The 17227-nt window shown below is 42.9% G+C and overlaps 1 protein-coding gene across 3 annotated transcripts in view; it reads left to right on the top strand.

The window, feature by feature from the left end:
• Positions 1–17227, top strand: part of LOC138737369 (LIM/homeobox protein LMX-1.2) — a 207771-nt gene that overhangs the window by 176214 nt on the left and 14330 nt on the right. For all 3 annotated transcript variants that reach the window (XM_069888118.1, XM_069888123.1, XM_069888129.1), the window contains one exon: positions 14878–15110. In XM_069888118.1, coding sequence (XP_069744219.1) covers positions 14878–15110 — 233 coding nt within the window. The remainder of the gene's footprint in view (positions 1–14877; positions 15111–17227) is intronic.

The following is a 17227-nucleotide window of genomic DNA, read 5'->3' as shown; positions in this document are numbered from 1 at the left end:
AAAGTTACTCTGGGCAGCCTCGGAAACGCCCTTGACCGGCTCGCCCAACCTTGACACACACTGCAGTTGCTGGTATCTGGCTCTAACGCAACGCAGCCAGCGGGTCGAGCAGCATCCCCGGGCGGGGCGGGGACCGCAGTTGACGAAGGGTTCAGATCCGAAGCGCCGACCATTCTTTTCTCTCCCACTGATGCTGCTCGACCCAGCAGGGGTGGGTTGCCTGGTTGGCGGAGCGCTTAGTGCCCGCTCCAGCCATCGGGATTGGAACCCTCTGCTGTCTGGAAAGAGTTTGTCCGTCCCTCCCGAGGGCTCCCACCCTCTAAAGCATTATCCGGGGGTGGGGGGGGGGGGGGTGTAGGTCGATTGGATGAGACTGGTGGGGGCTCCTGGGCCGAAAGGGTCTGTTTCTGTACTGTAAGTCTAAATTTAATTTAAAAACAAATTCAACCTCAGTGGGCAGTTTTGCCTAACGCTGAAGAGAAACTGAATAGGACAATGTACAAAAGGCCTATCCTTCAAAGAGGTGGGGCAGAGCAGGGTCCACTTATTGTTGAAGGAGGGACCTGCATTTTCCTTATTGATTCAGCTCTTGGGGTTTTGAACATTCTGATGCGATTTCCATGGGTTCTTCTTCCAAGCCTCAATAATTTATGATACTGATTTCTGCTTCAGCACAGATTAGGGAGAAATTGAAGCCATTATATGTACTGTGGAGTCTAATGTTGTAAAGAGGGAAGGGAATACAAAAAGAATTGTAGGATTCCCAAAGGTAGTAATATTATTTGCTTTTAAATGAAAAATTGTTTTAATTCCCTACCACAGACAATAATTTGATTTTTCATAAATTCTTTCATCAAATGTCACAAAACAAAAATTGACATAAATGGCAACTTTCAGCTAATGAACAGATACAAGGGAATAAACCATCTCACTGAGACAAGCCCAGGGTGGAAGAGATGAAGATCATCAAAATCCAAGGCAGAGAAGGCATTAGTAATATTAGCAGCATCGGGATATTTTGATTATTTAAAAACACTGTCAGTCACTTTGAGAAACAATCGGAAGGAATACAATTATCCGCGGTGATATTGTTTCGCAGCTGAACCTTTCTTGACACAATTGACAAAAATAAGCAGTAACTTCCTTTGAACCGTGTAAGAGGACAATTTACAAATAAGCAGATTGGAGGCTGCTTCTCCAGAACCAACTTCAAACAAAGAGTTCATAAATCCCAGCTTGTTGCTGATGCCAATGAGTAGGGGAGAAAATTTGGTAAACAACCTACTGAGCCAAATTAGTGTATTTTTATAACTATCATTTGTTGATCTGAGCTCTTGAAGCACACTTAATATGAACGGCAAATAGGATGAAGATACACTGAAACCTATCTGATCATAATTAATTAGTTATAATAAAACAATTAAACAATGTTTGCATGAGACAAAGGAAATGAAGGGGAGTACAAAGCAAAAAGAGAGGTAGAGGAGGCTTGTTAGGATAATGTATAAGTAAATAGTGGAATACTGATTTGCAGCAAGAAGGACAGGGTCAAATCTAAAGCAAGATAAGCACCCTATAGATAGTAAATCAGCTGTACATATTAAACAACAGATGTTTCTGACCTAGGCAGGAAGACACAATGGATTGTATAACAGCAGTTATGTTTGCAAGGATTACTGAATCAGACTTCACTTCAGAGGAATATCCTACTATATAAAATCTTTATGGTCACTTCCTTTAACTAACACAAATCAGCCTTCTGATATAAGCTTGAAACATCTGCCTGCTCTTTAAAGGTTTATGGCCATGATCTGAAACTGTGCACTGAAGCCTACATAGTGTCCACCCGTAATAGGTGTCCTGTGCAATATTATCATCATCTCAGGTCTTAAACTGGCTTTATTGCTGACAGGTTATGAGATTTACTCCAGTGAGCGGTTAGATTAGCTACAGTGCAAATACAAATCATTTCACTGTAATGACTTGCTGATGTACTTTCTTGAAAAGTACAAACCACTCACTTAGTCTACAACTTCTTCCCAATAAAGACTGTAGTGTCATTTTTGCTGGAATATGTGAATGCAATATGGCTTGAAATTATTCAGTGAATGCAGAAACCAAACGCTTCAATTAAATTGAATTGTTTGTGGTCATGTGTACCAAGATACAGTGAGAAATATTGTTTTCCATGCTACCCAGGCAAGTCAACCCATACTTTAAGTACAAAGCCAGCAGTGGAAATAGAACAAAAGTGCAGAATAAAGTGTTACAGAGAAAAAAGGGAGATGAAACAGTGCAAGGACAGCATCATTTTACTTGCGAGGAAGAAACTGCCATTGAAACTGGTGGAGCATGTTTTTCAAGCTCATGTTTCTTCTGACTGATGGGAGGGGTAGGAGAGAGTATGACTGAGGTGGAATGGCTCTATTAAGTAGCACAATAATGAATTAATTGAGGATTATTAGTATGGACCTCTTATTCACTCAAGGGATCATTGGTAATGTGGATACATTGCCTATTCCTAATGGCTCCTAAATGAAAAGGGAGTTAAGAGTCAACCACATGGAAACTGCCAAAATGTTTGGCCTGGAAGTCAGCCTGAAGAAAACGGAGGTCCTCCATCAGCCAGCTCCCCACCATGACTACCAGCCCCCCCACATCTCCATCAGGCACACAAAACTCAAAACGGTCAACCAGTTTACCTATCTCGGATGCACAATTTCATCAGATGCAAGGATCGACAACGAGATAGACAACAGACTCTCCAAGGCAAATAGCGCCTTTGGAAGACTACACAAAAGAGTCTGGAAAAACAACCAACTGAAAAACCTCACAAAGATTAGCGTATACAGAGCCGTTGTCATACCCACATTCCTGTTCGGCTCCGAATCATGGGTCCTCTTACGGCATCACCTACGGCTCCTAGAACGCTTCCACCAGCGTTGTCTCCGCTCCATCCTCAAAATTCATTGGAGCGACTTCATCCCTAACATCGAAGTACTCGAGATGCCAGAGGCCGACAGCATCGAGTCCACGCTACTGAAGATCCAGCTGCGCTGGGTGGGTCACATCTCCAGAATGGAGGACCATCGCCTTCTCAAGATCGTGTTATATGGCGAGCTCTCCACTGGCCACCGTGACAGAGGTGCACCAAAGAAGAGGTACAAGGACTGCCTAAAGAAATCTCTTGGTGCCTGCCACATTGACCACCGCCAGTGGGCTGATCTCGCCTCAAACCGTGCATCTTGGCACCTCACAGTTCGGCAGGCAGCAACCTCCTTTGAAGAAGACCGCAGAGCCCACCTCACTGACAAAAGACAAAGGAGTAAACACCCAACCCAACCAACCAATTTTCCCCTGCAACCGCTGCAACCGTGTCTGCCTGTCCCGCATCGGACTTGTCAGCCACAATCGAGCCTGCAGCTGACGTGGACTTTTACCCCCTCCATAAATCTTCGTCCGCGAAGCCAAGCCAAAGAAGAAAGAAAAAAGGGCTTCAGAATTTCTTCTCAGAAAGGTGATGCCTCACACCTCCAGCCTGGTCTCAGGTGGCATTTACTTGCTCTCCTGTGACTTCATGAGTCTTCCCCAGTTTCCTCCCACTTCCCAAAGATATGTTGATTGGTTGTTGGAATTTGCTCCTGGAGTGAGGATGAGTGGTAGAGTCTTGGGTGGTGGGGAAGGGGGCTGCTGATAAGATTTGAGTAACATTATCCTCAAAAGGTCGAAGCAATGGGCCGAAGGGTCTGTTTCTATACTACATTCCTTTAAAAGGAATCGTGGTCTGGGGATGTGAGGCAGTGGCTCTACCAGCTGAAACACCATGCTACCCTTGTTCTTCTCCTTCTTTTGGATTTATAAGTCTGGTAGTTCCATAGTTACAGTGAAAGAAAAACTATTTCATCTAATTCCAGATTGAAATTCCTAAATTCAAATTCGCTAGGTGCCATGGTGGGATTTGAACTCTTGTCCCTGGATTGGTGGGACAGAGCTAGTTGCTAATCCACTATATTAAGCACAAGGTGACTGGATCAGATTTTCTGAACTTACAACAAGCAGCTACTTTGTTGTAAAATACCGAGCAAGGATTTGTTGGTGAATATTAGCAGTTCCAGATGGAAACGTTGCCAAGTTTTGGAACTCTGGTGCAAATGCACTATTCACAAATGTACTGATTGTGTTCCCCTGGCTTTTTCGAGATAAGGCTCTACCTTGGAGACCAGCGGCAAAGATGAAAACCTGAATTTGTATTTGTATTGGCCATTCATCGGACTTTTCTCCTCCTTTGGCCTGGCACTCAATCTCAGCACGCGTTGTTTTCAATGGAGATTACAGGGGCTTCAGATATGAAAGGGAAGGGGAACAATAAGTGGGCACAGTGACTCAGCTAGTAGAGCCATTGCCTCACATTCCCAGCAACCCAAGTTCAATCTTGATCTCCAGCTGCTGTCTGCGCGGAGTTTCCATGATCTTCCTGCAGCCTTGTAGCTTCCCCCAGGTCCTCCAGATTCCTCCTACATTTCAAACATATGCAGGTTGGTAGGTTATTGACCACAGTGAATTATCTTTAGTGTGAAGGAGAGGGGTAGAATCTGGGAGGAATTAATGAGAATGCGTGAAGAAAATATGGGATTAAAATAAGATTTGTGTAAATGGGTGGTCAGTATTTGGCCTGGAGTTAATGGGCTGAAGGGTCTGTCTCTATTGCTGTATCTCCTCACTGATTTCATAATTAATCAGTTATGCTTTTGAAAAAATATAAACCTTTGTTTTATTTTATTTGATTATATTTTGTTTTCATAGCTTTTAAAGGTTTCTAAATGCCAGAGACATTTAAATACTTTGATTATTTTGACAGCTGGCAAATCTGAGGGAGCTTAATTGGTTGACAAAGGCTTCCAAAAGAGTTCATGTTCTGGATTTCAATCGCCATCGTCTCCCCAGAATACCTGTTCAAGGCCCTGCTATCAATCAAAGAGTCATTATTGGATTCCAAGGCTACCCAGATAGGATAGGGTTTCTGGGTTTGGTAGAAGTAAACTTGGGTGAGCGATGACTGGTCAGCAATTTTGAGCAGATAGCCATGGCGATAAACTCCACACCGTGGCATTTCAGCTGGTTCTGAGGCTCATTCCTAAGTAACAAATGCAGGAGTAGGTGACTCGTGGTTTTTGAGGGAGTAGGTTTGGAATGGAGATGATGGGGAACTGCTTTTCCTAGAAAAAGGTGAATCTGAATTCTTTGCCCAGTAAAGCAATGGCAGCTACTACATTGTCTATATTTAAGGTGTAGTTAAATGGATATTTGCAAAGTAGGGAAATTAAAGGTTATGGGGAAAAGGCAGATAAGTGGCACTGAGTCCATGGTCATTCCAAACATGATCTTAGTAAATGTTGGAGCAGGCTCAACAGAGCAGATGACCAACTCTTGCACATATTTCTTATGTTTTCACGGAGAACATAATCCTCTATTTTAAAGTATCTATAGAATTACTAAGATTGCAGACAAATGTATTCAGTAGGCAGTGGAATAAACACCTGAGGGCAACATATCAGATATATTGTCAGAGTGCTTACATGACATCACATACAACCCTGAGATTCTTTTTCCTGCAGGTCTGCAAGAATTGCGACAAATTGTTACTGCGACAAAAGCTGCACAGCTTAAACCTGTAAACAAACAGAACTGTAAACAGACTGCAATAGAGAGAGAATAAAAAAAGAAAATCAATAAAGTGCACAAGTAAGAGTCCTTAAATGAGTCACTGATTGAATTTGTGGTTGAGAGGTCTGATGGTGGAGGGATAGCAGCTGTTCCTGAACCTGGTGATGTGAGTCTTGTGACACCTCGACCTCTTTGCTGACGGCAGCAGCAAGAACAGAGTGGGTGCTGGGTGGTGTGGATCCATTAATGATTGCTGCTGCTCTCTGCCAGCAGTGTTCCCTGTAGATGTACTCAATAGAGAGGAGGGTTTTGCCTGTGATGACCCTGGGCTGTGTCCACTACCTTTTGGAGGGCTTTATGCTCAGGGGTATTGATATCCTCATACCAGAGAATGATGCAGCTAGTCTGCACACTTTCCACCACACCTCTGTTGAAATTTGCCAGGGTTTCTGGTGTCATATCAAATCTCCGCAAACTCCTGAGGAAGTAGAGGCATTGACGTGCTTTCTTCAAGATCCCATTGGTGTGTTGGGTCCAGGAAATATCCTCCGAGATAGTGACTCCCAAGAACTTAAATTTGTTCACCCTCTCCACCTCTGATCCTCTATTTTAAAGTATCTATAGAATTACTAAGATTGAGTAGAGAAGCTGATACACAAGACTACAGATGCAGAATAGCAAGGTCTTTGTCCTCATTCCAAGACCTGCCTTATATAGGATATTAGTCCCTGCAGCATGCTGCAGAAACCAGGAAGTTTGAAAGAAACACTTTGCAAATAGAAAACCACTACGTTTCAGTCTTGGTTCAAAAAATAAGACAAAAATCAGAAATTAAAGCAAGAAAATGACCAAAACCAGTCAGAACGGAGAGGCACGGATTAATGTGAACCAGATTTACAATTGTCACTGATGTCCTATTCCAAAGAATTCCTCCCTTCTCCCCATCCGTTATCGCAAATGACTTTTTACTGAAGGTTTTTTTTGGGGGGGGATTATCACTTGTGGCGTTCCAGCTGATTTGTTGTCAAAGAGGAACGTTTGAATGTTCTTAGTTGTGAAGGCAAACCCACTGAGCTTAAAAAAAATCACTTAACTCTCCACCATAACAACACTAGTGTTTAGACAACAGCCTGGGGCTAATTAAATGGAGCAGAGAGATTAGTTTACAAGTTATTGTGAGCAGCAAATCGCAGGTGGTTCATTTACAATCCAGGCGGCAGGTTTAAAATTTCCCAATGTAATCCTTCAGGCCTTTACTGACAAGACTTCCTAAATAATGGATATAAAGAGTAAAGTTGTTAATGAAATCTACCTAAAACAAAATCGCAGTTATCTTAAAACCACCCTGAAAGATTGTTACAGAGCCAGTTCATTTAGAAACACCAAATGTTAGAAATCTGAAATAAAGACAAAACAAAAAGGCTGGCCTTACTTCATTCTGTTGAAAGATAACCAAACTGAAACATTATCTCTCTGTTTCCCATCTATGGATGCTGTCTGAAAGACCAAGTATTTCTAACCTTTTTTAGGTTTCTGTTCTTTTTCTGAGCTGTGCGCTTTGGGATTGCGGATGAACTTAACTGATTTTGTGGAACTAAGACAGTTGATAAGGCTAAAGTTTGAAAGTTTCCCATAGTGCGCGAGTCTAGGACCAAAGGGCGCAGACATTAGGACATACCTTTAGATCATTGGAGACATTTCTTCAGTCAGAGCATAATGAATCTGTGGAACTGGTTTCCATAGACGGCTGTGGAGACCAAGTCATTGGGTTATATTTAAAGTGGAGGTTGATAGGATTAATAAGGACATCAAACATTATGGAGAGAAGGCAGGAGAATGAGGTTGAAAGAAAGAATACATCAGCCATGATTTGAAAGGTAGAGCAGGCTGAATGACCTACTTTTTCTCCTATGTTTTATAGACTATCCCAGAGTTGGGGCTGGTTGGGGGGGGGTTTTGAAGTGCCTGTCCCTTTGCACCGAGGATTGTGAATACTGTATATAGAACGAGCTGCCAGAGGAAAAATAAGAAGCAGGTACAATTGGAACATTTGGATGACATTTATGTCGACAGGTATATGGGTAGGAAAGGATTAGAGGGATATTGGCTGAATTCAAGCAAAATGGGAGTAGCTTGGGAAGACAACATGTTCAGTACAAACAAGCTGAGCCAAAAGGCTTGTTCCATGTGCTAAAACTCTTTGACTCTCTTCTGTTGACTGCCCAGGACTTTGTGTTCCCAACATTTGGTCTCACAGTTCGACACTTGATGTGAAAGTTCGATTAATTTGAGAAATAGATTTGTCCATAAATTCTAGGCCAAGATCTGTTTTGCATTGTTTTTTTCTCTGCCTGAACGCTGTGGTCCTAAGGAAACAAGTTAGCTGTACTTGCTGCAATGCTGGTAAGTAATTCTGAGCCAACATCTGCCTTATGATATAGAGTCATAAAGAGCACCTCATCTACCACCCTACCAGCCTCTGCATCCAACACATTATCCTCCAGAATTTCTCACACTTACAACAGGTCCCCACTACCAGATACATCCTCCCCGCTCTGCCTTCCATAGGGATTGCTCCCTCCATGACACCCTCATGTACTCCACCGGCACTTTCCTCTGTGGCTACAGGAGGTGTCCCACTTGCACCCATACCTTCCCCCAAACCACAGTCCAGTGCTCCAAATAGGCCTTTCAAGTGAAGGAACACGTTACTTGTGTATCTTCAGTATAGATTTACAGCATCTGGTGCTCCCTTTGTGTCCTTCTCTACATCGGAGAGACTGGGTGCAGACTGGGAGATCACTTCGCTGAGCACCTTCACTCTGTCCACCCCAGAGGCCAACCATTTCAGTTCTGCATCCCACTCCCATATGTCTATCCATGGCCTCATGAACTGTCCCACCAAGACCACCTGTAAATTGGAGGAACAACACCTGATTTCTGTCTGGCCACCCTCCAGCCAAATGACTTTTTCAGGTTTCTGCTAACTTGCTCTCCTTTCCCCCTCCCTCCCTTTTCCCTCAGCTCTCCATCCCTCCTCCCCCTGATTGCTGCTGTGCCCTCCCTCCCTTCTCCACCTATTACCTCCTGCCTTTGTGACCATGATCCTCCTCCCTCCATGCCTCCCCCCTTACCTTTTTATTTGGACGCCTGTCGACATTTTTCCATACCTTGATAAAGGGTTCAAGCCCAAAACATTGTTTATGCATTTTTTTTATTTTTACTGTATAAAGGACACTGTCTGACCTACTGAGTTTCTCCAGCTTTGTGTTTTTAACTTCAACCATGGGGTCTGGAGACTTTCGTGTTTTACTACAGAAACAGGCCCTCTGGTCCTTCAAGTTTTGTCAATCATCAACCAATGATTTATACTAATCCTGTACTATCCAATTTTATTATCCTCACATTCCTATCAATCCTGCCAGATTCTACTCACTTGGGGCATTATAGAGGCTGATTAACCTGCAGTCTTTGGGATGTGGGAAAAAACTGGAAGGACACAGGGAAAATGTCCAAACTCCATCGGGTCAAGGTTGAATTGGGACACTATGGCAGGCAGCAGGACCACACTAAGCGCACCCCAGTCTGTTCTTTCTGTAGATTTCCAGAAGCTCTCAGAAATTTAGAGAGTGTGCAGGTTAGTGTTTGGACAGACAAATCCCAAGTCAGACAAACTATTGGCTGCTGGTGTAAAGTCTTCCAAATGGTGTAAGTGGTGTTCGGAATTCTAGGAGGAGGCATTAAACTGAGGCTCTTTCTGCTGTATACATGAGGTGCCGCAACTTTCTTGGATGGCATGCAAAGTTATTTACCAGGTCTTAGCCCAAAATGTTTCCAATCTGGTCTTATGCTGCACTGATGTCCATGGGAGCTTGCTGTGCAGAAATAGTCTACAATGTTTTTAACATTACAGCAGTGGCTACACTTCAGAAGTAGTTAATTGGCTATTTGGAGTATCCTGAGGGTGTGTTTTTGGCCCTAAATTCACATGTAAGTACTTTCTTAGCTTTGAAGATGACAGCAATGCAACACATCAAACTCTCCAACATCAGTCTCTGTTAAAGGCGGCGTGTAATCTTGCCAACAGCCAAGGGAGCCCTGAGGAGCATTCCACATCACACCTCATTATGCTTGCCTCTAAATTACCTCGTGCCCCACTTCAGGACAGCACTGGGCATATACTTTGATTTAACAGACAAGCTGGGTCTCACTACGCAGGCCATCATGCCTGTTGTTGTCAATTTGGCTTTTTTTTGATTATCCACGATCAAATCAAATAATAGAGTGATTTGTGGATGGTATCGCTTACTGGAGAATTTGCACAATTGCAGTAGTTCAATCTGACCACCAACAGATTTCTGCAGTTGGGATTTGATCAATCAACTGTTACACCTGCATTCTTCTCGTTAGATTTCTGCACGGGGCTACATGCTGTTATGAAAGGCACAGGATGACATGAGATTAAACAAGGAGCTCTGGGTGCTCACAACATAGTGTGGTGCGGGATGCTAAGTTATTAACTAGCCTGCACCAAATAAGCCCAAGCTTTTCTCTTCAAAGATGGGATATAACAAGGAAAAATGTGAAGCTGCCCATTTTGGTGGAAGAATTTAAAAGTTAAAGTTTGTTTTGAATGGTGAGAGTTTGCGAGACTTAGGCTTTCCCATGGAAAATGAATAAAACTGAGATTTTTAAAAATTTAGATATGCAGCTCGGTAAGAGACCCTTCCGGCCCATGAACCTGTGTCCAATTAACCTACAACCCCATACATTTTGAAGGATGGGAGGAAACCAGAGCACCCAGGGAAAACTCATGCAGACATGAAACAAAAAAAAGAGAAAACACCGGAAAGTTCAGCCAGCCAAGCAGCATCTGTGGAAAGAGAGGCCAATTGAGGTTTCGGGTCAGCGACCCTTTTTCCAAACCTGCTCAGAAGATAATTGTTGCATTGGCCTAGGTGAAGTATCATTTTGTGTGAAGTATCAATTGAACATCTACACTGTCAACCCTCATTAGTACACTGCACGTTAATTCAGATCACTTCACACTCTTTTAATAGGTATAGGTGCAGGCCTTTCATTGTTCAAACCCACCAATCCAAGAGCCAATCTGATGAAGTTCTACTGCACTCACTCTATCACAATTCTGTTGTACCTCAGTTAGGCATGGCAGACCTGTGCACAATGATCAAACATATTCTCACCAAGTCTCTGTAATTTGGAGATGACATCTCTGATTTGTACTCAAATGGTCTTGTGATAAAGTCCCCAGACTGATTGCCACCAAAGGCAAGATGGCACAGATGGAGAAATATTGTGGAATAAAAATTTGACTTCCCAACCCACTGTTCTCTACCCTGGAAGGGGAGAGATTTTCTACAAGGGCAGTGAACCTGAGAATTTCCGACTCAGGCCTGAAGAGCAGTAGTCTTGTCATCAGGCCTCCCATCCTGTGCATTTAGGTGGTGTGTGGCACAGAACATGAAGGTTGGATGTCCTGGAAAAAAATAGCCACAGTCAAGCTCCTTCAAGGAACAATCTGCTGGAGGAACTCAGCAGTTAAGCAGCATCAGTGGGAGTAAAAGAATTGTTGACACTTCAGGTCAGAACCATTCAGTTCCAAGAGGGCAGAAGGAGGTGGTCAGTACAATGAGGACAGGCTGTGAGTGGGGTGGGGGGGGGGGGGAGGTGAAGTGAACTGGGGCCAGGAGGGAATCAGTGAGAGATTCCAGCATCTGCAATCTCTAGTGTGTCTCCAGCTACTTCAATCCTGGCTTAAATCAATATGGAACCAAAGACATCCTATAAACAATAGAAGATGAATTAATTTAATTTTTACCTCAATGGTACCACTTTCACAGTAGAATTCTAGTTTCTCAGTAATTGTTCAATTGAACATCCAGGGATAGATTACCCTTGTGTTATGCAGAACAAAACATTTTTTAAAGACAATGCTTAGTTTACTTGGATTATTATGTTATAATTCTGACCGAAGTAAAACATGACCTACTTAAGTATTCAGAAAAATGTAGATTTATTAGAAATTGCAATTTTGCTGCACATTGATTCAATACCAGAAGTTATTTAACGTGCGAGGTTGTCTCAATCAATAGACCATGAATTAAGACAGCAAATTCATTCAGAGGTAATGGTTCAGTTTTTTTTCAATGACATAGGCTACGTTGAGTGGATTTAACAAATGGATTTAACCATCTGTTCCATTCATGGTTACAGAAACATATAGCATAGAATCAGGCATTTCAGCCCATCAAGTCTGCACTGACTACCAAGCACTCATTGGCACTAATCCTATGATCATCCCATTTTATTCTCCCTACATTCCCAACAACTCCACCCAGATTCTGTCAATCATCCACACACACAGTAACAGCAATTTAGAGTGGCCATATAACTTACCGACACGTATGTTTCTGGAACCTGGGAGGAAAATCGTGTAGTCACAGGGAGAACATGCAAACTCCACACAGACAGCACCAGAAGAAAGAATTGAGTTTGGGTCTCTGGTGCTGTGAGGCACCAGCATTAACTGCTTTGCCACTGGGCCACTCATCTTGACAGACAATGGTGAGGGCAGGAAAGGTTGAGAAGGCTAGGGGTTTATTCTTTGGAGTGTAGGAGATTGACAGGTGATCTCATAGAGGTGTACAAAATTATGAGAGGAATAGATCAGGTGAAAACTCAGTCTTTTGCCAAGACTAGGGAAATCAAGAACCAGAAGACATAATTTAAGGTGAGGGGAGAGATGTAATCGGAACCAGAGGGGTAACCTTTTTACACAGAGAGTGGTGGGTGCATGGAACAACATGCCACAAGAGATAGTTGAGGCAGGTACTACTACAATGCTTAAGCAACATTTGGATGGATACATGGATAGGATGGGCTTAGAGGATTATGGGGCAGATACAGGCAGGTGGGATTCATGTGGTTGGGACATTTTGGTCAGTGTGGGTAAGTTGGGACAAAGGGCCTGTTTTGATGCTGTATGATCTTGACTGTAAGTGGTTTGTATTCAACAAGCAACAGTTAAACTATTTGTGGTGTTGGTTGGGGGTTTGGGGGGGGGCAGAAGGTTGGAGAACACTCCTTCAATAAGAGGGAACTGAGCTCTCATGATTCTTCATGGATCTATGCTGAAAGGCATCGAAGCAGCATTTGTACTGATGTAAAGACTTTGTAAATGCATCTATAGATACCTGTCTCTGGTCCAAGAAAGAGCTTTTCACCTAGATTTAAATAAAAGGGCAATATATTAAAAGACTTTAAATAAAGAGCAACACAGGTTCTGGAGGAACTCAGCGGGTCAGACAGCATCTATGAAAGGTTTAAATAAGGATGATGTGTTTCTGTATGTTGCTAAAAACTCTTCTAACAATACATATCAAAATTTATGCTATATTCCAAAGTCCTCAGCATATTTAGAAGATACTTTGATGAACACTTGAAGAGTCAAACGACATGGCCACAAAATGAGAAATGAGCTCAGTCTGATGTTAATTTTTTTGACAAAGTTTGCAACAAAGTTCAATGGTTCTATTTTGCACATTAACAATTAATCCTGAACTGCTTTAGAAGGTATGAGATTCAATTTAAAGTAGTCCATATGACCCACATGTCCAAAGTTAAACTATCTCAAATTTATGTGGATATATCTCCTCGTTGTGATAGATACAACAATGGACATGCATCACTAATTCATATGTTTTGGACATGTTCGAGTCTTGGGATATACTCTGGAAATATTTCAAACTTTATCCTGTACATTTTAAAGTAAATTTTAATGATAATCTTTTAGCTGCTTTCTTTGCATTGTTGGAGAGAGGGGCATAAATTTAATGGCATCTGATTTGCATGTATTATCTTTTATTTCTCTTATGGCTGAGAGGGCGGTGTTGCTCAGATGGAAGCACGTCTCTCCGCCTACTCACGTTCAATGGTTACGTGAGATTATGTCATGTTTAAATTTAGAAAAGATTCATTGCTCAATATCCGATTCAAATTTAAATTTTCAAACGTTGTGGGGACCCTTTCTGAATAACTTTCAAAATCTTTGATTTGGTATTAATGCCGAGGTGTTTAAGGTGAAGAGGGAACGTATAAAGATGAGCAGGTTTTTTTTAAACAGAGTAGTGGGTTCTTGGAATAGGCAGCCAGGTGGAGCAGTGATAACGAAAATTTATCATACAGATTGTACAATGTTCATATGCTCCAAAATTCTTACTTGCTGCCACTGAACAGGTATTTTGTATAAAAAAACTGTAATGGTAAACTTAATTGAATTAAAAGAAGACGGTAAATAGATAAGATTGATAGGTAATAAATATTCACAATAATTCCAGTGCATAATATTGTAATAACGCTTTGCGCTGTTGGAGCAGTCCCTGATTAGTGTGTGACAAGGGGAGTGTAACAAATGTAACAATAGTAGCTTAGGCCTCTAAACATAGGAAAGGAGGGTAGGGCATCAAACTCATTACAGACATTGTGGGCTAAAAGGCCTGCTCCTGTGTAGCTTTGCTCGATCTTCTTCAAATTCCTGCGTATCAGATATGAACCTAGCACATCTACTTCCTCAGGAGTTTGCGGAGGTTTGGTATGACATCGAAAATTGTGGCAAACTTCTACTGATGTGCTGACCAGCTGCATCATGGCCTGTTATGAGGGCATCAATATCTCTGAGCAGAAAGCCTTGCAAATAAGGTAGTGGACACAGCCCAGTACACCACAGCCAAACTATCCCCACCATCGAAAAAATCTACACGGACACTGCCGTCAGAGAGGAGCAGCAGTCATCAAGGATCCACATCACCCAGGACTTGCTCTGTTCTTGCGGCTGCCATCAGGAAAAAGGTACAAGTGCCACAAGGCACACGCCACCAGGTTCAGGAACAGTTTCTACCCTCCACCATCACACTCCTAAACAACAAATTCAATCAGATTCAAACAGAGACTCATTTAAGAACGATGTCATTATTTAATACTGATTTTTCCTGTATTGCACAGTCAGTTTGTTTACATTTCTCTCTTTTGAACACGTATCTTTTCTTGAGTACAGTTTTCCCACAGGAAAAAGAACTTCAGTGTTATAGGTGATGTTACATATGTACATAAATCTGATCTTTGACTTCGAGATCAGTGTGGAACAACATTGTGCAATGCCTAAACGCCATTGTCATGGATCCTCTCTTGTTCAAGGTTGTTTGCCACAAAGTGCAATGGCTGCATGGAGAAGATTGCGCCGACGGAATTTGTCATGCGGTCTTTGGAATGTGTTTACCACCTGACCTGTTTCTGCTGCTGCGTCTGCGAAAGGCAACTGCGGAAAGGCGACGAATACGTTTTGAAGGAGGGGCAGCTCCTCTGCAAGAGCGACTATGAGAAGGAGAAGGACCTGCTGAGTTCTGTCAGCCCGGAAGACTCGGATTCAGGTGAGGGTTGCATGTGCCAAACTCTATGACAAACAAACCCCCATGCTTCAGAAATGGTTTTATTCTCTAGTTATCACCAGCCTGCCACTGGGTCTGCTACCACTAGGAAAAGTTTCCTCTCAATTAACCTGTAAAAACACTCTGTCATCTCCAAGTTCTCCTTTCACCTTGTTTTAGGGGAACTATCCCAGAAAATAGCAAAACAAATAAGGTGGGATTCGTCTGTCCCTTTCATGATAACATTGATAGCATTTATACAGATTGGTGGTGAGATGGAACTTGTCTGTAAAGGTGGCAGAGCAAGTCAGACAGGACTTTTAGAAGGGAATTGGATAGAGACATGAGGGAGAACAATTTACAAGGTGTTATAAAATAACGTGGGGACAAAGCAGAACATCAACAGTTCAAATACATCCATGAAATTGAACTTACTCTGAACCAAGAGAAACACTGACATTTTCTAGTCAATATCAGAAGCCATCTCACAGAATAGTTCAAATAAATCTCCACAAAACTGTCTATGGAACAGAAGAGTCAGACATGGACTTAATCCTTCCTCCTTCTCCCTCTTCTATCCTCCTCCTCACCCTTCTTCTCAGTCATGGTCCAACACAGCATGGGGACAGATCCTTCAGCCCACTGAAGTCAGACTGACCAATCCTGCCATGGGTCCATACCCCACATACCCATCAAACAGCTCCAGGTTCTACCACATCAGGGGGCAACTGTGTGACCAATTAACGTATCAGGGGGAAGCCCTGGAGGTCATGGGAAGGAGGTACAGATTACAGGGGGTGAGGATCGAACCTGGATCACTGAAGCTGTGAAACTGCAAGCTCTATCAGCTGAAGTGCACCTTTCTTCCTTCTTCGCTGTCCGTCCACCATCCTCTATCCGGTGGTTGGGCTCATTGGTCCTATTTGTGAATGTGTCATTGTTGAACGCAGACTGCAGGATCAACAGACTGTGATGTGAGCCCCAAACGAAATTCGTCTTGTTTCACGTCGTTGAGATTGACTCTGCTCGCCCACAGTGGTTATCAGAAATGATGACAAACAGGTATCATTGCACCGATGCCTAATACTTCCTCCCCAGCTGGTCCTGGGAGACACCAGACAATGAAATTTCAGACAGAATGACTCTGAGGTGCACTCTCTCTCATTCAGGTCTCACTGTGTGCAGTTCCCTTCTCCTTGCTTGAAAAAAAAATCATGGATACACTGGCTTTCGAGGCTTTACCGGGCTGATTGAGAATCTAAGGGAGTTATGAGGAGAGATTGAGTAGTCTGGAATTTAGAATTACAACACCATGAAAGGAACAGATAGATTGAAGCAGGGAAGTTGCTTCCACTGGCCGGTGAGACACGATTCAGGGGATTAGATTTAAGACAGAAATCTCTGCTCAATGAAGCCTGTTGAAACCCATGAAATCCGTGCTGCCAAATTACACCCAATTAACCTAAGAACTCGGTACGTTTTGGAGGGTGGGAGGAAAGCCTTGCAGATCACGGGGAAAACTGAGAAACTCCTTACAGACGGCGGAGGATTAAAGCCAGTTCGCTCGCCCTGGAAGAGTTAACCGCGGCGCTAAATTGTGTTGATACGAGTCTTGTTCACCGTTTTTACGTTTAAAATTATTTTCTCCCCTTCCAATTATTTCCAGTAAAATAAAATGATTATACATCAAAGGGGCCCTGAGCTTGAGGGTCAGAAGTTACACTTCATGCCAGTTCAGCGGGCATGTGGCACCTTGAGCCCGTTAGCAATGACATTGTTCCATGTATAACTCGCTGGGGTCGTTCGTGTTTTATGAAGGAACAGAACGCAACTCAGTTCAGTGTCCCCACTGAACCATCCACACCCATAACTCACATTACGCAGCTGTTCCCTATTTGATCGCAGACAACTGTCAGAGAATTTGTCAAAGCATCTCTGCATGCCTGTTTTTGTTTACGGGCCATTCCTTCTTAACTCAGAGCCGACCAGCATACTTTCTACGTTTGATTAAGAGCCCAGACGCAAACCTGGCACCAAGGCACGCCAAGGGTTAACTAACCTTTTATGGTATTCAGATGGGAGAGGTCAAAATTGCTCCCCAAGACCGAGTCAGCGAAAGC

Source organism: Narcine bancroftii, chromosome 1 (assembly GCF_036971445.1).
Source record: "Narcine bancroftii isolate sNarBan1 chromosome 1, sNarBan1.hap1, whole genome shotgun sequence".
In the NCBI taxonomy this organism is placed as follows: Eukaryota; Metazoa; Chordata; class Chondrichthyes; order Torpediniformes; family Narcinidae; genus Narcine; species Narcine bancroftii.
The sequence above is the reverse complement of the archived record's forward strand: the minus strand, read 5'-3'. Positions and strand labels throughout refer to the sequence as shown.